Here is a 26,152-nt window from a genome sequence, read left to right on the forward strand (position 1 = left end):
GGTTTTCTGACTGATCTGTTGGGGTGTACTTATTTATGCTGAGCACTGTAGATCCACAAAGTGTGGTGATGGGCTGTGACTCGTATGTAGCCTACATCTAGGTGAAGTGTCCCCCACCAAAGGAAACCAGGGGATAAAAGACAAGCAAGTAAGAGAATGTTATTTAACAAAGGGAGGGGTCAAAATTCAGATGTAATTGAGCACAAATTCCTCAGATAAATCCCATGGACCTTCAGTCACTAATTCAGTTATTCAGCTCGATATGCCTAAATGCACATCACTCCACCTCTTGGGATGTTAATCAAAAATGCTATGTCAAAACCAGACAACCACTTGTAAATGTTTTTGTAAAAATAGATAATTAATATCAATAAACTGTTTCAAATTAACATAAAAATATATATTTGAAATCGAATCTTTATAAATTTTTTGACAATAGCATGGCGTTGGTGGATTTCTGCTAGTCACAGGCTGTGTCACACCCTTCCAGTCTGTGAATAACAGGGAGGCGAAGCCTCCATCAATCAGAATGTAATATCCCCCTCCCCCCCCACCCTATTGTGTTTAGCTGCTTAGTGGGCATGGAGAAGGGAGGGAGTGGGCTGTCATTTACCACTGTGTATAAACCCACATGTATGACTCTATAGTCACATGAGTTGTTCAGATGTGATAGGGAGGAAATGCTCAGTATAGAAAACCATTGAAAATTGAGCATGTGCCAACACTGCTCTGCAAAATCCCCAGCTGCATTGGTAACAAGAAACAGAAGGGGAAGATAGAGAACAGCAGGATCAACCAGGTTTTTTGCAGAATACATGGTGAATGAGTGAATATGAACAGCATGTAATACAGCATTTGTTGATAGTTTTTTATAATGTGGATTTAGTGACACTTTAGTTTTGTAAGGCATCTATTGGGTAGAACAGATAAAATATTGTTTCATCAGATAAAATACAGATGCATGTGATATAAAGGCTTTCAATAGGTAAAGCGGAACTTCACCCAAAAGGGGATGTTCCACTCGTTTGCATCCCCCCCCCTCCACTGCCACATTTGAGATTTTTTTTTGGGGGGGGGTGGGGTAACTGGTTTTGACAGGTACCAGCTTTCACTTCTGGGTAAGATCGCCGTGGCGATCTTTCAGCCCTTCTTACTTCCCCCTGCAGCCTTCTGGGATGTGCCAACATATGTGATTGTCTGGATTTTTTTTCTCATTTTGTCTCTCATAGTTGAGGTCTACCTATGATGCCAATTACAGGCCTCTCTCATCTTTTTAAGTAGGAGAACTTGCACAATTGGTGGCTGACTAAATACTTTTTTCCCCACTGTAAGTGTCCTTATATTAAAAGTCAGCAGCTACAGTATTTTTAGCTGCTGACTTTTATGTTTTTTTTTGCTGGCGGGGAGCTCCACTTTAAACACTATTTAGTAATAAAAAGAACAATCTCGCACATATGCTATGTTTAAGTCTGTGTCAGAGAAATTATCACAAAAAAAGGAACACAGCTATAATAGCCCATACATCTTAATAAACTGATCCCAATGTCGCTTGCAGTTATAGATTTTTTTTCATAAATTCAGACTGGAAAGTTCTACATTGGTCCACAAGAGGGAGTCAGACATTTTAAAATCATTTTCATGCAGTTAATTTTGATGACAAGAAAAGAAGTAAATTTTGACATGGTGAGTATACACATTATCTCTATTAACCCAGATGGGCAACGGTAAAATAGATTAGATTTTAATTCAATAGATGTGCAAGAGAAACAAAGAACTTTTAATTCAGTGAGGAGTTAGGAAATCATACAGACATGACTGTATCTTACCCTTGGCAAATTGATTCACTTTTTTTTATTACATAGTCTTAGGGTACCTGATGTCTATCAAAGCCATATAAAATGTCCTTCTTTATATCATAAATATTCTTTACGCTATACGAATGAGATTTCACACATTCTTTTATATTTGAGTTTGAGAGATGAGCAGATTTTACACAGTTTTAGTTCTCAGAAATGATTCTATACTGAGTCACAGTCCTTATTTATTTTAACGACAGTTCTTGCAACCCAGACAAAAACTGAAGGCAGTTGACAATGTTTCACCAGAGATTGCCAGAGAAGAGCAGCAGTGTAGGGAATTAACTTTAACTCCACACAGAGATTATACAACACAAATATCAGAAAAGCACACAGTACTGTACAACAGTGTCATCCAGAGACAAAAAAACCCTGGTGCTTCAATTTAATGCCCACCTCTGGGTAAAAAAAAACAAAAAGCCCTCCAATTCAGTGGGGCCATGCCCACACTGCATGGGTCAAATGTTCATTTTGTCTAGGGTGAGGAGAAAGCTTATACTCACTCGATCCCTGGTTCCATTGGAAAACAGCGCTCCCCCCACAGTCCAGCGGTGGACTTCTTCTGGTCTATGGAGCAGAGGCCCCTGAGGATGATCACAATGTGGGTTCCATTTTGGTGTATTTCTGCTGTCACCGCGGTTCTGGCATAGTATGCACTAGGTCTCCACACTTCAGCCAAGAGAGGACAAAACTTATCCCATATCAAGTAGCAGCTACTTGATATGGGATAAGGGGGTCTCTGCAACTGGACTTTGCTGCAACATTCAACTGGAGGTAGGGGAGGGGCTCTGACGTCACAACGCCGCGGTGGACGAGCGGCATTTACAAGCACAGGATCTGGGCACAGCTCTGTTGGATACAGCTCTGTGGGAGACAGTACAATGTGAGTGGCAACTTATTCTCATTAAAAGATTTAACCTCACAAAGGATAAGGCACTATTGTGGCTCTTTTTTACATGGTTCCCCAATTTATTGGGAGGAGGAAATACTACTTAAACCATCCCTACTACCCATTGAGGCTCAGTGTGGAAGGAGGAAAAAGGGAGACCTCTGGTGGCAGGAAAAAGGCAATATAGATCCATGGCATGGATGGATATACATACATAGTATGAAGATTACCACCCAGTCCTGATAGGACAAAAAGCGTTGTTAGCCACTTTGTTTGGCTAAATAAGGAGGTGAGCGCACACCTATCTATAGAGCACGGGGAGTGTGGCACAGCACTGGATTTGTCACTGAATAAATATAAAGTATAAAGAGGACTATTGTTTAGTATTGAATCAGTATTATTTTGATGAGCACTATATGTTGCACTGATTTGAAGCACAAAAGTTTTTTTTACATCACTATTTATATGATCACTTGTATATATGGAGCGCGGCACCTGTATATGTATCTGAAGATATATATATACATATTTTGTTATATAATATATGTTTCACACAGATTATGAGTATTGTGTAAAGTGTTGATGCACCATAATTTGATTTAATAGTTTGTTAAATAATTTATTGCACAAGGGGAGTATCACATTTTGGCTCACGAGTATTACCTATTTCATTCATCCCTAAGTCTATGTTCTGGATCCTATTGTCACATTGTCTTAGCTTTTATACATTGTTATGTTTCCATTCAAAACAGTCCTTTGAGATCCAGATTTTGAAAAAAAAACATTTCTATAGCTTTAGTCACCTGGAATTAAGTTTTTCATCCATCTGACAAGCAGCTGGATCCTGGAGAAATCTTCTGTCCATTGATGACAAGTCTTCTTCCTGCTGGTGAACTTCCAGTGCTGCAGGAGTTTTCTGTGAAGCTGTAATGAACAAGCTTCCAACAGGGAAACGTTGCATCATAGTGCACACTACATGTATCTCAATCTATGAATATGGGAGGACCTGATGAATCACATGATTCTCTCCCCCATTCACTGATTGTGCAAGGAGGGGGCAAGTCCTGGTTGGGAGCTTGATAACTGAATTTGCATATTTGTTAACCATCACAGCCAGAGAAGTTCAGTGGCAGGAAGTCGTGTCATCTCTGCACAGAAGGTTTCTATAGGATCCAGCTGCCTGCACAATGTGGAACATCCTTTATCACAAGTAACTTAGGTCACTGAAGCTATAGAGAAGATTTTTTAAATCTATTTTTTGCTAAGCTTCAGCTTTAAAATGGCCTACCTATCCAGAACTCAATCAGTAGGTGTTCATGTATATGTGTTTGGAGGGCAATCAGGACCCCAAGGATGACAAGTGTTGGGTGGAAGATCTTCTATTTTGCCATCAGCTTTGGAGCTGCACAGGATTTCATAGCTCACCTGATTACTCTGACAGATTACATCTATTGCAGTGCACAGCAAAAGGAAGCAAGTAACAGAAGATCTCGACTAGTAGGTTCTGTGTTTACAGGTGACAGTGGCAATCGGGTAAGCTGTCAAATCCTGTGAGGGTTCAGCGCTGATAAAGATCAAATAGGGAGACTGGCAGAACAGCAGATCTTCCACCTAACACTTCTCATTCCTGGGGTCATGACAGGTATCCCTAACACCTCCCCATGCACGTTGCTACAGCATTTTTTTCTGTCAATATGTTTCATAGCCTCTAGCTGCAGTAAACTAGCTAAACATCTCTGCACACTTGAAATGTTTCTTGTTCAGACATAATTTCATAAATCTGCTGAAGTGCAGGCCTTGCCTTGACATTCATCTGGGTCCAGTGTATGGATCACTGTTTGCACTGTATTTTAAGAAAGAGTGCAATAATGGTTAATTATAAACCTCACTACTAGTTAATGTAACTGTAGGCCCAGTTGAGGCACACTCTGGACTACATCTGCACAGACCAGGCTGCCACTGACAGTGTCACACAAGCTGCAGCCACCTACTCACAACCACTGCTGGAGCTGTTCTCCCTCTCTTTGCCTGCCAGTGAGGAGAGAGGGCAGAGAGAAATAAAGCACTGGCCATTTGCACTACTGTATGCAGGCATAGAAAGAGCTGGAAGAAAGCCCTGCCCATCTGGGGAGCACAGAGAGGAAGAGGACACGGAGCTGCCGTTGATTATAGAAAGGACAGAACCTGCTGGGAGGAACTAAACCGTGTGGAGGATGTAGTACCCAAGGAAACTGGGCCTGTCCTACAGATTGGCTCTGGAACTACATTTTCCAGCATTACCAGCATTGTGGAGAGAAAAATCTGTTCCATGGGCTAGATGCCGTCTAAGAGAAGATGTGGTGGCAAACACACTGTGTAGCAGGTTGCTGTTGGGTTGTTTTGCTGCAATGTTGAGGATGCAGAGAGGCCAAGTAAAAGAAATCTCCTGGTTTATGGGAACTTCACAGTCAAGCATGGTGTTGCCACCTAATTTTGTAGAGGACATCAATGCACCTGACATAACTGAGCCCCAGACAGAGAGCAGCAGAAGACAGGTCATCACCCTAGGAGTAGGTGAGATGTTGCTGGCATACCCTACTGCTACACACTTAAAGAAAAAGTATTGCATACTAGGGACACTGTTCAGACACCTACACCAAGGTTCAGTGGGACTTTTGAGCATGGCAACGCTGGATTTTGGCCCCAACATACTGGCCAGTAGGGAAGTGTTTGACAAAGACTGCTGTACCATTGTCATAGCATTGCCCCTAGACAGGACCTTCCCCAGTATAGAGATTAGGGGGGCATTTACTGGACTGCTTGTTTATTACCAATTGTGTACATTAATTTACAACTGTTTCACACACTTGAAGTTTATTACCAATGCCCATTCATTGGTTCCCAAATTATTGTGTATTGTTGCAATAACTATTTTCTCCCTGCCTTGGTGTGTCAGACTGTGTGGCATTGCTGAAAAGGTCATTGAGAATCCAGGAACAAGGGACCTAAACATTAGCAGCTCCTTTGGGTCTAAGCGCTATATAACTATTATGCCCAAATGTCAAAGAGTTGAATGTATGCTTTTAAAGTAAAATTTCTAAAATGCACAATGTTTATTGGAAGCAGTCATACATGAAAACCATACAACAGCAGATGAGGTCATCCTGTTACCACATATATTATTTCTAACACACCATGCTACAATATGCAAGTATGTATAAAAAGGCACTAAATGGTCATCAGTCACTCTGATAAAAAAAGAAAAATTCTTATTCTCAATCAAAAGATCCACCTGAATTACAGTCAAATCAGAAAAATTTAAATTGGGATTTTAAAGTGTAACTCAGAAGGTATGATACAGACAAGATATGTCAATATAAAACTGTTATTTTATTTTACATATATCACAAAAATCCATAAAAAGTTTAAAAACATGTGAACATCATAGCCAACCAACACAGCCATACACATATTCATGAGATATTATTCATAGGTGGTCAACATATTTCGCGGCAAACCCGCTCCATCAGTTCCTTGAATCTCACTATGCAGTTGCTGAAACAAGATACATACATAAATTATAATCAGAAAACATAAAACTTTTTTATCTTTTATAAGGAATCTCCCATAATTTTATATGACATAGAAATTATTATTGTTATGGCAATACCAATCTGCAGTGGAAAAATACCCACATGGATCATGAGAAAGAGTAAAGGAAAAAGAGAGCAAATAAAAATAAAAAAATAAAATAATAAATTATATCAATGTATAAGTGATGAATTATTCAAGATAGTGATTATTTTTGTCACCTTATGTTCACAAATACAGCACTGTGTGCATAGTGATCTCGTGGCCAGGCCCATGGGGACAGGTCTAATCTGAAGACACCTCACAGCTTAGAGCAAACTCTGAAAAACTCTATACAAGAGAGTTAAATACTAATGTACCCTATAAGATATATATTGAAAACGTTACCTTAAAGGTGTCAAGATATATTAAAATTCTTACCTTTAATACCCATATAGTTGCTACCTCCACACAGCTTTGGGGAACCCTGGGTAAATAACTTGGGGTGTTAGCTACATGCATGAAAGTTGTAAAAAATAAAGATCAGCCATCTGTTGCCTGTATAGGCCATATACAGTTGTGCTCAAAGGTTTGCATACCCTGGCAGAAATTGTGAAATTTTGGCATTGATATCGAAAATATGACTGATCATGCCAAAAAAATGCTATTTTATTGAATGATGATGATCATATGAAGCCATTTATTATCAAATAGTTGTTTGATTCCTTTTTAAATCAGAATAACAGAAATCACACAAATGGCCATGATCAAAAGTTTACATACCCTGGAATGTTTGGCCTTGGTACAGACACACAAGGTGACACACACGGGTTAAAATGCCAGTTAGAGGTTAATGTCCCACATCTGTGGCTTTTTCAATTGCAATTAGTGTCAGTGTATAAATAGCCAATGAGTTTGTTAGCTCTTACGTGGAAGCACTGACTAGGCTAGATACTGAGCCATGGGGATCAGAAAAGAACTGTCAAAAGTCCTGCGTAACAAGGTAATGGAACTTTATAAAGATGGAAAAGGACATATAAAGATGTTTATTTATCCAGGGTTCTCCAAAGCTGTGTGGAGTTAGGACCTATTTGGGTATTTTAGGTAAGAATTTTAATATATTTCGACACACCTTAAGGTAACTCTTTGGGTTATTTCAATATATATCTTATAGGGTACATAAGTATTTAACTCTGTTGTATAAGGTTTTTCAGAATTTGCTCTAAGCTGTGAGGTATGTGCAGATTAGACCTCTCCCCACGAGCCCGGTAGGCGGGATCACCAGGCACACATTGCTGTATATGTGAACATAAGTTGACAAATATAATTACTATCTTGAATAATTCATCAATTATACATTGATATTTATTTATTTCCTCTCTTTTTCCTTTACTCTTTTTCATGATCCAGAGTGGGTATTTTTCAACTAGAGATTGGTGTTGCCATAAAAATTTTAATTTCTATGTCATGTAAAATTTAGGTGAGATTCTTTATAAAAGATGAAACTGTTATGTTTTCAGATTATAATTTATGTATGTATCTTATTTCAGCAACTGTATAGTGAGGTTCAAAGTCTTGATGAAGCAGGTTTCCCACGAAACACGTCAACCACCTATGAATATGATCTCATGAATATGTGTATACTGTTTGGCTAAGATGTTCACGTTTTTAAACTTTTTATGGAGTTTTGTGATATATGTAAAATAAAATAACAGTTATATACTGATATATTTGCTCTGTATCACACCTTCTGAGGTACATTTAAATCTCAATTTACATTTTTCCTGATTTGTATATATTTAAGAAGGATGGCACCTACTAAGGTGTAAATCATTCAATATCCATCCCCTACATATAAATTATACTAACATCACGACTCAGCATTCCATGCGTATTTGCATATGTACTTAGCCATGCATATTGACTTGTGGACAACAAACAACTAGTAATACTTAGGGTCAACAGAATGTAAGTGCTCTTGTCATGTAGTTGACAAATGATGAACTCTTGTGTCACAAATGCAATAAGGCTGTCCTGGCAGTACTACTCTAATGTCTATTAACAAATGTCTGCTACAGGGTAAAAAATCTGACTACATGAAACGCAAAGCTTTATGAAACATACAGAAGAATCAGTGCTAAATACATGACTCTTTTCACAGACAAATAAAAAACAATGTTGTAGCAAAATCATAAGTAGATGGACAGCAAAACCAGTAGTACATGCACTGGTGATTTGATACCACAATTTGTTTAAACCCTGTGTATATGCTGAGCTTTTTTTTTTTTGGGGGGGGGGCTTCCTTTGTTTTTTAATGCAGCCCCAACACATACTTACCCACTCTGTCACAGTATGTGAAGTGCTGCATGATATGTGCATTCCAAAGAAATTAAAGTATGTTATTTGTTAAATAGGCTTTTTATTAAAAATAATATATAAAGTCAAGGCTAGCAAGATGATTCTTACCTCCGGAATGTTGGTGAAGCGATGTCAGGATATTTTGATCCCGGTTGCCTCAAGCTTTGAGCACCACAGGCACTGGCTGATGTCGGACTTGATTTAGCAGAGCCTGACAACGAGACACTTTCAGAATCTGACACTTTCTCCTTCTCTTTGTCAGTTTGGTTGATGGTGACAGGACTTGAACGCTCTGAAGCCATTTTTGAGGGTTCTCTAAGTTTAGTGCCTGCTGCACCTGCTGATTTGCTGCTTACATTGGAGTCGATACTACTAGTGCTGGATCTATGTCCACCTCTGCCTGGGATACCACTTGTACTGGATTTAGAAGGGCGAGGTAAACTACGATATTGAAGTGTAGCTTTTGAGTTGGCCAGTAAAACTCCATCATCCTGATTTTGGGAACCATCAAGACTAGTTTTCCTGCCAGCACCTTTTCCTACAATTGCTGCTGATTTAGGCATCTTCCCAAGTGTTGCAGATCCACTAGTTAGAGTTGCACCTCCTGCAGTTATGTTTGGTGAGCCCACCCCAGCTTTCTTAAAGCCAAATGAGCTGGTGGCTGCAGGTCTTGCAATTCCTGAAGGTGGCTTTTTTCCTTCATCACCACTGCTTTTTCCTGCATCAGAGGGTGAACGCTGGAGTGATCCACCTTTAAGTGGTGTTTTGACTTTCTCTGATGCTTTAACATCATCTGTTTTACCTGTTGACAGATAAAAGTGGAAAAGTGAAATCATTTTATTAATAGACACTGGGAGAAATACAGCAAGAAACAGTAATTCAATGAATGTTTAAAATCTGCGTCCTGAAATTCCACACATACACTTTAGAATAGTACTGCTATATATTACACAATATGTCATTTTGCACATTCATGAAGTGGCAATATTGCTTTAAAGCTCAATTCTAAGCAGATATGAAAAATGCACAATAATACAGCTTTGTAATTAAAATAATAAGAAAAATAGGACCAAAGATTTTTTGGCCATATCTCTGTAGCATCCTCTAGTGTGCTACTAGAATAGTGTAGTGCATTGTAAGTAAAATCATTGTGTATGACTCATGGTAGTTGTGTGAGTCTGTGATTGAGGTCGGGTTATTGCAGGTCAGCTGGATGACTCAATAGGTTGTGGCTCTGTTATCTCCTCCTAACTGTGGAGGACCATAGAACCTTCCAGAAGTCGGTAAACAGAAAGGGGTGGAGACCTAATCTGCATGGTCATGGGAGTCCTGCCAATCCCAGGTTTGGAGGCCCTGGTAGAGTGGTGTACTGGCCAAAAACAGAGCTGACAGAGGAGCCAGGTAGAAGATGGAGTGCTGAGGAGACTGTTGGTGCCTGGGAGGGGTCCCCTAGGTCTAGGGGGGCCGGCCTCCAGCTGGCTCAGGAAGATACATTCAGAGGAGTGAGGCGTGAATGGGATAGAGACCTGGAGAAGCTGGGAGCAAAGAGGACAGAGTGAGTACAGCAGCACTCTATTGGATTTACAAAGGGAAAGACTGCCACACGTAGCAAGGTTTCTAAGGACAGCGTTGGGATCAATCCTTTATCCTTGTCCCGGGAGATCTTCCAAGAAGTCTCAGCTGCATAAGTGACAGCTGGCTCCTCCTGTCACTGTGGGGCTGAAATATGGAGCCAACTGTGCCCACCCCTTCCCCAGCCCAGCGCCCAACTCTACTCCAAGCTGACCAAGAACTGAGCAATCAGCAGTCATGTGATTCCTTAGTTCCTAGTTCTTGGAACCAATGTGGGATAGCTGCAGCAAAGAGGAGGGTATGGATTCTTCTCCTTTAATACTTTATTACAAGTATTTTTAAATGCAAGCAGTTTAATACCTGAATTGGAGTTGCAGTTTGTAATTCCTATACAGCTAGGCTGGAGTGCGAGAGGAAGAGGTAGTGCAAGGAGCCAATCAGTACATGTGTTAGCAAGAAACATGTTGACAGTAGGCAAAAACAGAGTGACCGAGATTAGTTCATCACTATGCTACCTCTCCTCTCACTGTCCAGGCACAAGCTGAGGACAGATTCAGCACCTGGGCAGAGAAAGTGAGTTGAAGGATGTGGCCACCAGACCGAGAACATCTACTAGTAACAAAATGTTGGGGTGTTGGGGGGGGGGGGGGAGGATGGATTCTGGATTGAAGGTGAATATTTCAACAAATGTTAGTTTTATAGTTTTATCTTAGCTATTCATTTTTATCTTCCTATTTTTGGCAGGAAATCTGTTTTACCTCTACTGTATATTTTAATTTCATACAGTGAAGTTACATTGACAAAATGCAGTTCTAAATTACAATATTAATCTGCTTCATACCTGGTGTTTTTAGGGAGCTGCTTCCTGATTTGTGTCTTGATGACGTTGTGCCAATTTGGGCAGACATACCACGTCTCCATGATCCAGTCTGGGAGATAGAAAGAGATTTTTGCCCTCCTTTATCAGAATCCTCAGATACTCCAGATGACAGCCCTTTCCATTTGCCAGATTCTGTGCTAAGGTCATACTCATCATCTTGTTTTTTTAACTCTTCATTAGACCAGGATTCCAGTCCTGTCAAGGAACGTTTTTCAGCATCTGTTTTTAGCTACAAAAATAGAAAATGTTATAGTTACTTTTGCCTGTAACGTACATGTATGTAAAACATGGTAGTTTGTTATATTCTATTTTCCAGAAACTAGCATTACCAAGATTGAATGCCATTGATGGTACAGTAAATTGTACAAGAAAATTGCCAAAATCTTATTAAGGCATCATTATTTAAATGTTTGTAATTCCCTTTCATGAACTAGGTATAACATTTTAATAAAAACCCACTTTTATACATTTAAATAAATTATAACTGGGGATACCACCACAGTGTTGATCCATGAACGTTTATATCAGCAGATGTGTTTCTGACAGGCACTCCTGAAAACTGCAGACTATGCCAGCACTTTCTGCCCCTGTGATCCATTCATAACACCAGTATTATAGGAGGATCACCACTGAAGGGGTATCCAGGGACAGAGGACTGAGGATTTCTACTGTAAACAGCAACTGCCATTACATGGGACACAATTCATTGCTGGTAAGTAGCATCCCTGGTGCTGTTTTAAAAAAATCACTAAACTTCAAGTTGACCATACATGCATTGAATTATGGCAGATTCAGCATGAAATTTGTTCTAAAGGTGGCACTGTCAGCAACACCCAGATCAACAAAGGTTGATTTTTCAGTTGACTTTTGCCAAAGGAGCTGAGTGTAAAATTATCAGCCAAACAGTTACTGCATCCAAGAACTGGCCAGCTGCACCGGCTGTCAGAATACAGTAGCCCACAGTGGGAAATTTGGCAATCCATGCAGCTTATCAGGCTGAACAAAATAAAGCTATATATGTATGGCCAGCTTTAAAATGAAAGCACATCTCTCTATCTGCATCGGGTAATGTAAAAGCCCTGCTTAGTTGGCCAGTCCATAATTTTTACCCTCAGCTTCATTAGCAAGGCAGTGGTCGTCTTGGAGGTGTGTTTGGGGTAATTATGTTGGAATACTGCCCTGCGGCCCAGTCTCCGAAGGGAGGGGATCATGCTCTACTTCAGTATGTCACAGTACATGTTGGCATTCATGGTTCCCTCAATGAACTGTAGCTCCCCAGTGCTGGCAGCCCCAGACTATGACACTCCCACCACCATGCTTGACTGTAGGCAAGACACACTTGTCTTTGTACTCCTCACCTGGTTGCCGCCACAGACGCTTGACACCACCTGAACCAAATAAGTTTATCTTGGTCTCATCAGACCACAGGACATGGTTCCAGTAATCCATGTCCTTAGTCTGCTTGTCTTCAGCAAACTGTTTGCAAGCTTTCTTGTGCTTCATCTTTAGAACAGCCTTCCTTCTGGGACAACAGCCAGGCAGACCAATTTGATGCAGTGTGCGACGTATGGTCTGAGCACTGACAGGCTGACCCCCCCACCCCTTCAACCTCTCCAGCAATGCTGGCAGCACTCATACATCTATTTTCCAAAGACAACCTCTAGATATGACGCTGAGCACGTGCACTCAACTGCTTTGGTCGACCATCGCGAGGCCTGTTCTGAGTGGAACCTGTCCTGCTAAACTGCTGTATGGTCTTGGCCACCATGCTGCAGCTCAGTTTCAGCATCTTGGCAATCTTCTTATAGCCTAGGCCATCGTCATGTAGAGCAACAATTCTTTTTTTCTGATCCTCAGAGAGTTCTTTGCTATGAGGTGCCATGTTGAACTTCCAGTGACCATTATGAGATAGTGAGAGCAATAACACTTTAACACAATTTAACAAACCTGCTCCCCATTCACACCTCAGACCTTATAACAATAATGAGTCACATGACACCGGGGAGGGAAAATGGCTAATGGGGCGCAATTTGGACATTTTTACTTAGGGGTGTACTCACTTTTGTTTCCAGTGGTTTAGACATTAATGGCTGTGTGTTGAGTTATTTTGAGGGGACATCAGATTTACACTGTTATACAAGCTGTACACTCACTACTTTATAGCAAAGTTTATTTTCTTCAGTGTTGTCACATGAAAATATATTATAAAATATTTACAAAAATGTGAGGGTGTACTCACTGTGAGATACTGTATATATACTGTATACATATATATTCATATACAGTATGAAGAGGAGTTGGTGACACCCAGGATTCTTACCCATGGAGGTTGGGGGGCTCTGAGATGTTTGCCTTATAGTGATGAGGCTGGATTTTCAGTTTTCTCCAGGAATAATATGTTCTGGTTTGGGTCCTAGAGCCCTGAGGTTTTACAGAGTATTGGTTGAGGTGAAGCCTCCAACCTTAGGTCTGCAGTTTGCTGGCAACCAGCATCTTGACAGTGTAGATGTGCTGAGCCTTTTTAGAATATGTGCTGGCAATATTTAGGGCTCCAATTGGGGACAGAGAAGGTTTCCACACAAGACTCAGGGTGTAAGACAGTACAGCTAAGAGCAGCTAAAGACAGTGCATGTGTGACAAGAGCCTTTGTATTCTCTGTAGAATCAAATAAGGGCCTGAAGCATGAGCACAGAGCAGCTATGCTGCAAGAGAAAGCCAGGAAGCTGAAGAAAAGCATTTAATTTTACTTATGAAAGTTAAATGCTGATCAACCCCCAAAAGGGTAATCCTTGCATTTTTAAACTTTATGTTGATAAATATGGGCAAGGAATCCCTGAAAATAATATTTAGCCAGTTGCTGTGTCACTAATGCTCTTACCATTTGAGGTTAGTTTGCACAATATACACTGCTCAAAAGAAATTAAAGGAACACTTTGAAAACACATCAGATCTCAATGGGGAAAAATATCATGCTGGATATCTACAGTTGCAAGAAAAAGTATGTGAACCCCTTGGGATTACGTGGAGTTTTGCATGAATTGGGCATAAAATGTGCTCTGAACGTCATCTAAGTCTCAACAATAGAAGAACACAGTCTGCTGAACATAATACTACACAAACATTAGATGTTGCCATGGTTTAATTGCACATAACATGTAAACATTCACAGTGCAAGGAGGAAAAAGTATGTGAACCTTTGGACTTAATAACTGGTTGACCCTCCTTTGGCAGCAATAACCTCAACCAAACATTTCCTGTAGTTGCAGATCAGACCTGCACAACGATCTGGAGTCATTTTGGACCACTCCTCTTCACAAAACTGTTTCAGTGTAGCAATATTCTTGGGCTGTCTGGTGTGAATCGCTCTCTTAAGGTCATGCCACAGCATTTCAATCGGGTTGAGGTCATGACTCTGACTGGGCCACTCCAGAAGGCATATTCTGTGCTGTTGCAGCCATTGTTTTTTTGAATTACTTGTATGCTTTTGGGTCATTGTCCTGTTGCATCACCCATCCTCTGCGGAGCTTCAGTTGGCGGACAGATGGTCGTACGTTTTCCTGCAAAATGTCTTGATAAACTCTGGAATTCATTTTCCCATCAATGACAACAATCCATCCAAGCCCTGAGGCAGCAAAGCAGCCCCAACCATGATGCTCCCTCCACCATGTTCTACAGTTGGGATGAGATTTTGATGTTGGTGTGCTGTGCCTTTTCTTCTCCACACATAGTGTTGTGTGTTCTTCCCAAACAACTCAATCTTGGTTTCATCTGTCCACAGTATATTTTGCCAGTAGTGCTGTGGAACATCCAGGTGCTCTTTTACAAACTTCAAACGTGCTGCAATATTCTTTTTGGACAGCAATGGCTTCCTCTGTGGTGTCCTCCCATGTACTCCATTCTTGTTTAATGTTTTCCTTATTGTAGATGTGTCAACAAAAATGTTAGCATGTGCCAGAGATTTCTGTAGGTCTTTAGCTGACACTCTGGGATTCTTCTTTACCTCATGCAGCATTCTGCGCTGTGCTCTTGCAGTCATTTTTACTGGACGACCACGCCTAGGGAGAGTAGCAACAGTGCTAAACTTTCTCCATTTGTAGACAGTCTGTCTTACCGTGGACACATGAACATCAAGGCTTTTGGAGATACTTTTGTAACCCTTTCCAGCTTCATGCAAGTCAACAATTCTTGATCGTAGGTCTTCTGAGTGCTCTTTTCTGCGAGGCATGGTTCACATCAGACAGTGCTTCTTGAAACCAGTAAACCCAAAACAGGTGTGTGTTTTTTAAGGGCAGGACAGCTGTCAGCAACACATCCAATATCATCACACTGATTGGAGTCAAGGTTGGCTCACTCCTGGCTCCAATTAGCTCTGGAAGAAGTCATTGAGCTAGGGCCTCACATACTTTTTCCTCCCTGCACTGTGAATGTTTACATGTTATGTGCAATTAAACCATGGCAACATCTAATGTTTGGGTAGTATTTTGTTCAGCAGACTGTGTTCTTCTATTGTTGTGACTTAGATGACGTTCAGAGCACATTTTATGCCCAATTCATGCAAAACTCCACGTAATCCCAAGGGGTTCACATTCTTTTTCTTGCAACTGTATACTGATATGGACTGGGTAATGTGTTAGAAATGTAAGGATGCCCCAATGTTTGAGGGAAATGAAAATTATCAACCTGCAGAGGACTGAATTCAAAGGCACCCCAAAAATCAGAGTGGAAGAATGATGCCTTAGGCTAGTCCATTTTGCTGAAATTTCATTGTAGCAACTCAAAATGGTACTCAGTAGTTTGTGGGGCCCCCATGTGCTTGTATGCATGCCTGAGAGTGTAAAGGCATGCTCCTAATCAGACAACGGGTGGTGTCCTGGGGTATTTCCTCCCAGATCTGGACCAGGGCATCACTGTGCAACCTAGCGGCGTCAGATGGACCGAAACATGATATCCCAGAGTTGTCCTATCGGATTTAGTTCAGGCGAGCATGGGGGCCATTCAATGGTATCAATTCCTTCATCCTCCAGGAACTGCCTGCATAAGCTTGTCACATGAGGCGGGGCATTATAGTGCACCAAGAGGAACCCAGGACCCACTGCACCAGCGTAGGGTCTGACAATCAGTCCAAGGATTTCATCCTGATACCTAATGGCAGTCAGGGTGTCATTGTCTAGCCTGTAGAGGTCTGTGAGTCCCTCCATGGATATGCCACCCCAGACCATCACTGACTCACCACCAAAAATGAACGATGTTACAGGCAGCATAACATTCTCCATGGCTCTCCAGACCCTTTCACGTCTGTCACATGTGCTCAGGGTGAACCTGCTCTCATCTGTGAAAAGCACAGGGCGCCAGTGGTGAACCTGCAATTCCGCTGTTCAATGGCAAATGCCAATTGAGCTCTATGGTGCTGGGCAGTGAGCACAGGGCCCACTAGAGGATGTTGAGCCCTTAGGCCACACTCATGAAGTCTGTTTCTGATTGTTTGGTCAGAGACATTCACACCAGTGGCCTGCTGGAGGTCATTTTGTAGGGCTCTGGCAGTGCTCATCCTGTTCCTCCTTGCACAAAGGAGCAGATACCGGTCCTGCTGATGGGTTAAGGACCTTCTACGACCCTGTCCAGCTATCCTAAAGTAACTGCCTGTTTCCTAGGATCTCCTCCATGCTTTTGAGACGGTGCTGGGAGACACAGAAAACCTTCTAGCAATTGCACGTATTGATGTGCCATCCTGGAGTAGTTGGACTGCCTGTGTGACCTCTGTAGGGTCCAGGTATCGCCTCATGCTACCAGTAGTGACACTGACCCTAGCCAATTGCAAAACTAGTAAAAAACAGTCAGAAAAGAGGAGTAGGGAAAAATATGTCAATACCCTCCACCTGCAAAACCATTCCTGTTTTGGGGGTCATCTCATTGTTACCCATCTAGTGCACCTGCTGTTAATTTCATTAACACCAAAGCAGCTGAAACTGATTAACAACCCCCTCTACTACTTAACTTACCAGACCAATATCCCAGGAGTTTAATTGCCTTGATGCTATATATATATATATATATATATATATATATATATATATATATATATATATATAAAGTGTTCCTTCAATTTTTTAGAGCAGTGTACTTAAAGGTAATGTTTTGCTTAGCCATTATTATAAGTAAATTTTTATATATTTTTTTAGCTTTGGTTCATTTATCTAATTATATAGAACTTTTTTTTTATAATTGTGGTGCAGTCTTCAGTCTACAAGGTCTCTACCTGCATGTAAAACAAACAGAAAGGGTATTTATTGTTGCTTTTACAATTTTTGTGTTCTTACACTTACGTTTGCTTGATTGCTTTTCCTAGGAGAGCCATTATTGGAATAGGAACCAAGAGAGGAAGTATTTAGGTCATCTGTGCTGAGGTTGTCAAGTGTGTCACTAAGGCCACTGCTGGCGGAACTGCTGTCATCCCAGCTACAAAAGAAATACATGCAATTAACATTGAACTTTAGCAACACTTACCACATTGTCAAAACTAAGTTTATAAGCTAAAAGCAACTCTTTCGTTTTATGTCTGGAATAAAGATTGTAGATAAAATCATTACATTTTATTTTAAGAGCTTTTCCTAGTTTAGATAAAAAAAAACCTGCAACTTGTCAGACCAAGAAGAAGGGAACAGCCCTAAAGCTTGTCCAGAAAATGTAAATAATAGTGCACGTAACATTATTAAATAATATTTCTTGACCATCTCCTGTTTTTTAACCATAATTTCTCACCTCTACCCAGAGCACTAATGTATGCTTTTTGAGGTGTCCTCAAAACAAAAGTCTTGTCAGGTCCATTGGCAGAAAATAAAAGTGGCCATAAAAGGCAAAATTCTTGTAAGCAAAGTTCCCAGTCTATATATTGTTTGAGTAATTTGCGCTGTTTGTATCCTCCTGACAGGCCGATAGTTAAGGCTTCAGACAATTAAGGCTCCTATTACTGCACAGTTAATACATTATTACTTTAATAATGATAATATAACTAACCACTGATACTTCACTCTTTAATGTTGAGAAGATGGAAAGAACTATTACCACACATATACTGTCATATAATGCATATACTGCTGGTACCTCTAACGTTTCATTTTTAGAAATACATCTACCTGGCCATAGTCTCTCTAAGGGCTTAGGGCTAATTCTCTTACAGGAAGGCATGAGATCATTGTGGACATTGTAGAAACATTAAAGAGGAGGAAAGAGTAAGTACAGCACGCCAAGACATCAATTCAGCTATAAATTGTGAAGAAGAATTATATAATAATATCTTTATTATATAGATTTTGCTGTGCTGGACTTGGCTTAGAGGCCTCTTTATGAATAGGGGGGAATATAGGAACATTTGCCCTCTCAGTCACATTTAGAATCAATAATCCTACTATTTATAACCTTTGAAATGTAAAATGCTAATCAGAACATGGCAAATATTCATTTATTTTTTATTTAAGGTACTTGTATAGCATCGTCAATTTATGGAGCGCTTTACACTTATATTGTACATTTACATCAGTACCTGACCTTAAGGAACTTACAACCTAAGGTCCTTAACTCATAAATACACACATTAGGGCCAATTTAGACAGGATCCAATTAACCTACCACCATGTCTTTGGAGTGTGGGAGGAAACCAGAATACCTGGAGGAAGCCCAAACAGACACAGTGAGGGTAGTGCCATGCTGGGGATTTAAACCGACAACCCTAGTACTGCTAGACAGAACTGCTAAAACAGCTAACCATCAAGTCTATAGTATGAATCCTCTGGTTTTACCTACAATTTGCAATGAATAAATGTCCACTGGAACAGAAAGAGCAGTGAATTAGTGACACAAAAACTAGTCATAGAACCAGGGGCGGACTGACCATTTGGAAACTCGGGCACTGCCCAAGGGCCCAGGCTCAGTAGGGGGCCCCATGAGATGCCCCTGGTACCTTTTTCATAGGCTTTTCTGAGTTTGGGCAAGGACACAGGGGCCCCATGATCCCCTATTGCCCGGGGGCCCCATGAGTTGTCAGTCCGCCCCTGCATAGAACAAATTCTGATTATTTGGTTCTTTGAATGTAAGTCCCTGAGTATCAGTGTAATATTAACAAGAATCTGTAAAGAGCATAACTACATTGTGTGTCAATGGTGAAACTGCTCCCAGGTCTATGGGGTAAACATTTATAACAGTTACTAATCCTAATAAAAAAGATACTTCTTTTTCCTCCACATATCTTTAAAAAGAATTTTACTTATTTCAGCTTGTAGTGGACTATCAAGAAAATATGAGAGACACATGTTCTGATTTTGCCCTATGGGGCACATAGCTTTTAACCTCTTTTTTATTTTTCACATGCAGAAAAAACACATATTATGGCCTTAAAACTCACAAAAGACGTCTCTAAGCATATATTTCTAAAAGAGGGCCTTTAGTTATAATGTGCTGGTGATATGGTGAAAATTTTTAAATAGACCATGCATTAAAAAAACTTTACAGCTCATCAGTTAAGCTGTGATTCTATAATTAGTCTTCTTAATCGGAGTGCATTGAATTACCGGTACCTAGTTAGTGCAATGTAAGTGGCAATATGTATATATGTGCCCGGACTTCATTTGTGGATATGTTGCTTACATTATTTATTTTATTTATTTTTTACAGGTACTGCACTGGCAATTTACGCAGCACTTTACATATATATTGTACATTCACATCAGTCCCTAACCGTCAAGGGATGTACAATCTAATGTCCCTAACTTACATTCATATACTAGGGCCAATTTAGACAGGATCCAATTAACCTACCAGCATGTCTTTGGAATGTGGAAGGAAACTGGAGTACCCAGAGGAAACCCACGCAGGCACATGGAGAACATGCAAACTCCAGGCAGGTGGTTCCATGGTTGGAATTTGAGCCAATGACTCTAATACTGCCAGGCAGAAGTGCTAACCATTTAGTCACTGTGCTGCCCTATAAATGAGTACATGTTTTATTTGTTTAAATTATTATTATTTTTTTTTATTTATTTTTTTCTATTACTGGTAGAATAGGGGCTGACATACCTTTATGTAACAGTAAACTACTCTATATGGAAGCAGCAGGAGTCAAAATAGGTCTCTGATACTTCCCCTGCCTTCAACCTATTCAGATCAGGAGAGTCTTCAATCCAAAACAGCTTTAGACATCATTTCTCTTGTTTCTATTAGTTCTGAACCTAGAAGTGGTGAGAGCTTTCAGGTTTTAGGTTCACTTATTGCAGAGGGGATTTGGAATTAGAGTTCACTACCTCTCACTCCTCATCCTGAAGTACTTTGCAGCACACAGCAAGTCAACAGAACCTCAGGACCAGAAGTAAGGGCAGTCAATTTGAACATAGGTAGAAGCAATCAATTGACTGTATCACTGTAACAGTTAAAGTGGTACAAATGACAGGTGAAATTATACCTGTTATAAATATATAAAAAAAACACAGTCCTTAGCATCAGTCCACACAGAAAGCAACCTTTTTGTGTTGTGTAGGACCAACATTTGAATGCAATAAAATGTTGGGAATTAGAACATACATGTAATGCTTAAAAAAGAACTATATGCAAAACAGTTTTTTATATTTTGGTTAGAGCAAGAGAGGTTTATATCCCCTGTCAGGTTTTGTTTTGTTTTGGGTTTTTTGCCATCTGTGTCCTATTGGGGAGCTTTATCTTCACTCCCTGTCCCATAGTCAAAACAGGAAATTAAGATAATCCTTTGGAGGCCCCCAGGTCGCCAGAATTAGTTTCCCTGTTAGAAGATTTCACATCTATTAATTTTCTGGGGACAACCCAAAATTAATGATTTTCTTTTACTTTCACTTTCAATGATAAGGGTACACAGGACAAACGGGGGGGGGGGGGGGGGTGAATTTCCCTAATGGGGGCACAGACAGCAATAAAAAAGGCAGGTGTTCCAATCCATCTCCTCTCTGTCCAAAACACACAAAAATGATTTGCCTTTAGTTATACTTTCAACTAAACAAAGTCTGCCTACTAGCAAAAAATGATATGGGGTCAATTTGTAACAACCACACACTGCATGCCATTATTTAATGTAGGGTACAACCTTTTAGCTAAAGAAAGAATTAAAGAATTAGTGGTGTAGACTGCATTATGTTTTAGGCTCTTTGTATGTTTGCATTCATTCTTTAGAACCCTAGCAAAGAACAATATAGCGAATTTCAGATTTGTTGACCGCATGATCCACAATTCAGCTTTTCTGTCACATTTTACTTCTTTGCTAGCAACATTTCAATGCCCTTTGTAGGCAAATTTCTGCATAAAACAATTTGATGCACAAATAGTAAAACTGATCACTACTAAGGAAACAGTTTCTAAATTGCCTGCATTTATCAAAGTCTTTGAATATGTACTGCGACCATTATATTGTAGCCAAGGTCTCCTGGAATGAGATAGCATTTATCTACCGTGACAAATGAGCGGGCTGCGGAGAAAATGGGATCCATCATTCACACATAGGTAATAACATTTTAAGTAAGAGTGATTGTAATGAAAAGTTAAAACCCAAATGTCTATGAAAGAACGTTTTGTAAAATACGTTGCATACTGGCACAAAGTGTGTGTAGGCTTTTCAAACATTTTGAGCTGCTTCCAGTTTTAAGGAGCAAGATATGCTTCCTGGAGCATGTAACTATCTGGTAAATCTAGTGTTTTTCTATTTAAAAAAATGCAAGAAAACACGGCTTTTCTAGGGGTTCTATATTCTCAACAACATCTGACATTTATATTTAATTGTATATTGATCACACAAAAAATAATATAGTCACAAGATTATGGTGACTTAAAAAAAAAGTAATTATAAAAACAATAAACATGTATTTATTACAGGAACTTATATAGTGCCATCAATTTACACAGTGCTTTACGTACAGTATATGTTGTACTGTACATTCATATCACTCCCTGTCCTCAAGGAGCTTACAACCTAATGTCCCTAATTCACATACTTAGACATATTAGGGCCAATTTAGACAGGAGCCCATTAACAGCATGTCTTTGGAGTGTGCGAGGAAACCGGATTACCCGAAGGAAACCCACTCAGGCACAGGGAGAGCATGCAAACTCCAGGAAGGTAGTGCTGTCGTCGGGATTTGAACCAAGGATCCAAGTGCTGCTAGGTGGAAGTGTTAACCACCCAGCCACTGTGCTGCCCACATATTTCAGGGACATGCCAACACACATTTTATAATGATCAGAAGTGTTGTCAACAGCAACTATTTCAAGGATACTGTATTTTTAAGTGCTCATTTGTATTATTAAATCTGTTTCATTTTGCAAAGAAAGATAAATACTGTAGAAGCATTTGTTGCCAGGTTCATAGTAATCCACCAGCTATCCCGTTATTCAGCATTACAGGTTTTATTTTCACTGTTCCAGTCAGACAGCTGAAAGTGGGATCGGTGTACAACATTTTTAACCAATAATAGCTTAAAAAAGGCTGCAAGGCCAAGCAGTTCAACCTCTGGACATTTCACATGAGTATATCATGTTGTAGGTTGTATTAGGACAGTGCATTCTCCATTTAAAGTAGAACTATAGGCAACACAATTTTTTTAATTTTAAATAGAGTAACGGAGGTTTATAATCCTCATCAGATTTTTTAAAATGTTTTAATTTCCCATTTGGGAAATTTACCTTCACTTTCTGTCTCATAGCCAAAACAGGAAGAGAAAGGAAGTCACGGCAAATTAAGGGAATCCCTCCCCCCACCACCACCTTCCCATGTCACCAGAACTAGTTTCCTCATTGGATGTGTTCACCTATTACATTTCTGGGGACAACCTAAAATTTTGGATTTTCTTTTACTTTCACTTTCAATGATAATAGTAAACAGGACAAACAGAGAGGGTGAATTTCCCTCATGGGGCAAAGACAGCAATAGAAACCTGACGTGTTCAAATTCATCTCCACTCTATCGAAAACAAAAAAAAAGTTTTTCCTTTAGTTATACTATAAATCAGTGATCCCAAAGACCACAAATAACTCCTGACTAAGCGCCTTTAAATTTTGAAATATACAATTCTTGCTCTTCACAAGTACTCCTACAGCCCCATATTCCATGCAGGCTCTGATATGGAAATAAGAGCAGGAAAGGTATGTTCAGCCAGGTAGTGTATCTGATCTTCAAATCTGGTGCAACTCTACATTATGGTAGGTTAAAAGTTAATGGAAAGGTTTTAAAAGGTGATTTATTTAAATATAGTAGTATAAGTGTATTAACAGAGCAAACATTTACTTTCAGTATAGTAGCAGGAATGTGGTTATAGCACAAGAATAAAATTGACAGAATTCAGATATTATGCATAGTCAGGCTAATAAACTTGGTTAGGTATGGGTTATTGCACACCAGTGACTGCATGATCGTGTAATTAATACAAGGTCAATATTTCCTAGAGTCACACAATCTGAGCGAGTTCAAAATATTTACTTAGTGCTATATTTTCCATTTAGAAAGTAACAAACACTTAATGAGAAACTAGGTGTAGAAATAAGTACATGCATGTTGTTAAACAAAACACTGACAAATATGAAAGGCAATACTAAAAAAAAAAAAAGAATCACTGATCTTCAAATACTTAATATATCATGAGATCTCAGGCCTCTAATAATAATAATCTGAAGCCTATAAAATTACATTAATGATTAAATTACATTTTCTTAGCTGAGAGGGTAAGTTATTTAATGAGCTAATTTTATGCTTCATTAAAACTTGCCGTACAACTTAAAAAAAAAAACAGTTTGAAAAAGTTGAAAGTTAGGACACATTCAAGAAGAACCGAGGGCAATTTGTTGGTATGTAACATTGTAAATTCTTAAAGAATCCTACCTGACAACAGATTATATGGTTTAAAGCAACCTGTGTCCTTCCTAAAAGGTGATCATAAGTGGTCTGCACACATACTTATGTAGAACTCTCCTAGTTTAGCTAGGAGGAGCTAGTTCCTAATGGTTAGACAGGAGCGGTTAGAAGCTCAGGTGTAATAGACAGAGGGGTCAAATTGTGGTCAGAGCTGAGAAATTCTGCAGGCCATCTTCTTTGGAATCTCCCCCTGCTCTGAGGCTTTTGTAGGAGGGCCTTGGAGGCAGTAGGTGGATCTGAGGAGTGGTTGGCTGCACTCTTGAGGGACCTTAGCAAATCCATAACAGAAGGCTTGGAAAGGAGCTGGGACTCCCTTAAAAGTGTAGGAGACTGCTCAATAGCAGGAGTGTGGTGGTGTGAGAGGTGTAAAGAGTTGGAAGAAGATGTGAGGCTGGAGAAGGAAGGTCACTGGTATACGGTATGTTTGTAAAGTAGTGTTTGTAAAGTTTAGCAAGTCTCATGTACACTCATAAGTTGCTTATGTTTGGACACGTTATAAGGTCTGGCATATACCTATTTGCAATTATGTCAAGATACACTGGTGTACATGTGAATTATTTGTTTGAATTTCTGAAAAATCTTACATTTTTTTAATTAAGTAAAGAAAGTTAAAAAAAGAGAGAAAGAAGAGCTAGAGAATGCTGCAGGTACCTGATTTTTAGAAGGAACCAACAGAGAGTTTTCCAGATTTTTAATCTAGTAAACTGGTTGTTCCCCCTTAGGCAGTGTTTCCCAACACACAGAAGCTTGCCTCCTCCAGACCTACACCACCTCCCACCCTCTGCCTCACTGCTGCAACCAAAAGCTAGCCAAAACGTGGGACTATATGAAGAAAAGACTTTGTTTTTGGGGGCTCTGTGATAGGGGACTGTGTGATTGTTGGGTTGTGTGATGGGGGACTGTGTTATTAGGGGCTCTGAGAGGGGAGTACTGTGTGATTGAGGGACTTTGTGATTGGGAGAGGACTCTGAAGTGATGGAGGGGCTCTGTCATGTATAGGGGGCTCTGATGTATAGGGGGGGTCTGATGTGACAGACGGGCTCTGACATGAAGGGGGATTTTGACACAAAGGGGGGGGCTCTGATGTGGAAGAGAGCCCTGATGTTTTGGGAGGACCTCTGTCCTGAAGGAGGGCTTCTGACGTGGTATTAATTTAATCAAGACGGTGGTGTGCATCGTCCAAGGCTCAGGTTTCCTATTGGTAAGTAACATATATGGTTTTTACATTTTAGACTAGGGTGCTGCGAGATTCTGCATACTTTTAAAAGGAATCAGTGTAGACAGGCTCAATTAGCCATCCCACCTGTTGGCTGCTTAGTACCATTTTTGCAAGGGCAGTCTCATAAGGTCTCTTAGAGATTCCGTACAGTGTCTTGAGAGAGGAAGGTAGTCTGATTGGAAACAGAATTCTCAAGAGACTTCAGTGGCAATCTTGGGCAAAGGGAACCTTTTAAATAAGGAATCCCATGTAATTTTGGAGTGTTTCTGGCAAATGTGTGATAGGGAGAGGAACATTCTTGTGAGGGACAGTGCTTACCATGGGGTCAGGTTCCAGATGAAGAGGGATAGCTCAGTGAAAACTCCTTCTTCATTTCATACACTCAGGTAAGTGGAGGCATCAAGCCAGTACAGACTGCAGAAACATCCTCTGCTCAGCTGTCTTCCAGTAACATATCCTGTAAATATTGAGGCTGTATATTCTCTGAATTACTTATATCAGTGCTGAAGATCAGTTTATCTGTTGCTGCCAACAAACTGTGCATGATTTACATAAAATAAATCAGTACCCTATGTGCTTTGTGTGAGTATTTCCTCTCAATACAAGGTACCCAACACAAGCCCTGCATACACTACGAACAGCTAAAAGCTTAAAGACATCAGTGGAACTGGCGAACATGCCTGTTCATGAGTTTATCATGCTGTACGTAAGTCTTTGAGCAGGTAGGGAGTCAATCCCTACCTGCAGAACACTACAGAGAAAGTCCCTGATCTAAACAAAAACATTGCAGTGAGCCTGAAGTTTTCTAAAGAGCACCTTGGCAAACTGCAATACTATTTGGAAAATGTTTATTGAACTGATTAAACAAAAAGTTCCATTGTTCGGGAAGAATGCTCAGCACTACATATGGTGC

At 40.1% G+C, this 26,152-nt stretch overlaps 1 protein-coding gene across 17 annotated transcripts in view; it reads right to left on the minus strand.

The window, feature by feature from the left end:
• NAV3 (neuron navigator 3) overlaps positions 1–26,152 on the minus strand; it is an 833,019-nt gene that overhangs the window by 100,978 nt on the left and 705,889 nt on the right. For all 17 annotated transcript variants that reach the window (XM_089674062.1, XM_089674060.1, XM_089674057.1 and 14 more), the window contains 3 exons: positions 17,428–17,560; positions 11,066–11,333; positions 8,761–9,454 (listed from right to left, as the gene is read on the minus strand). In XM_089674062.1, the coding sequence (XP_089530188.1) occupies positions 8,761–9,454; positions 11,066–11,333; positions 17,428–17,560 (1,095 nt within the window). The remainder of the gene's footprint in view (positions 1–8,760; positions 9,455–11,065; positions 11,334–17,427; positions 17,561–26,152) is intronic.

This window comes from Staurois parvus, unplaced genomic scaffold (assembly GCF_062004578.1).
Source record: "Staurois parvus isolate SC_StPar_1 unplaced genomic scaffold, SC_StPar_1.0 ptg000147l, whole genome shotgun sequence".
NCBI lineage: Eukaryota > Metazoa > Chordata > Amphibia > Anura > Ranidae > Staurois > Staurois parvus.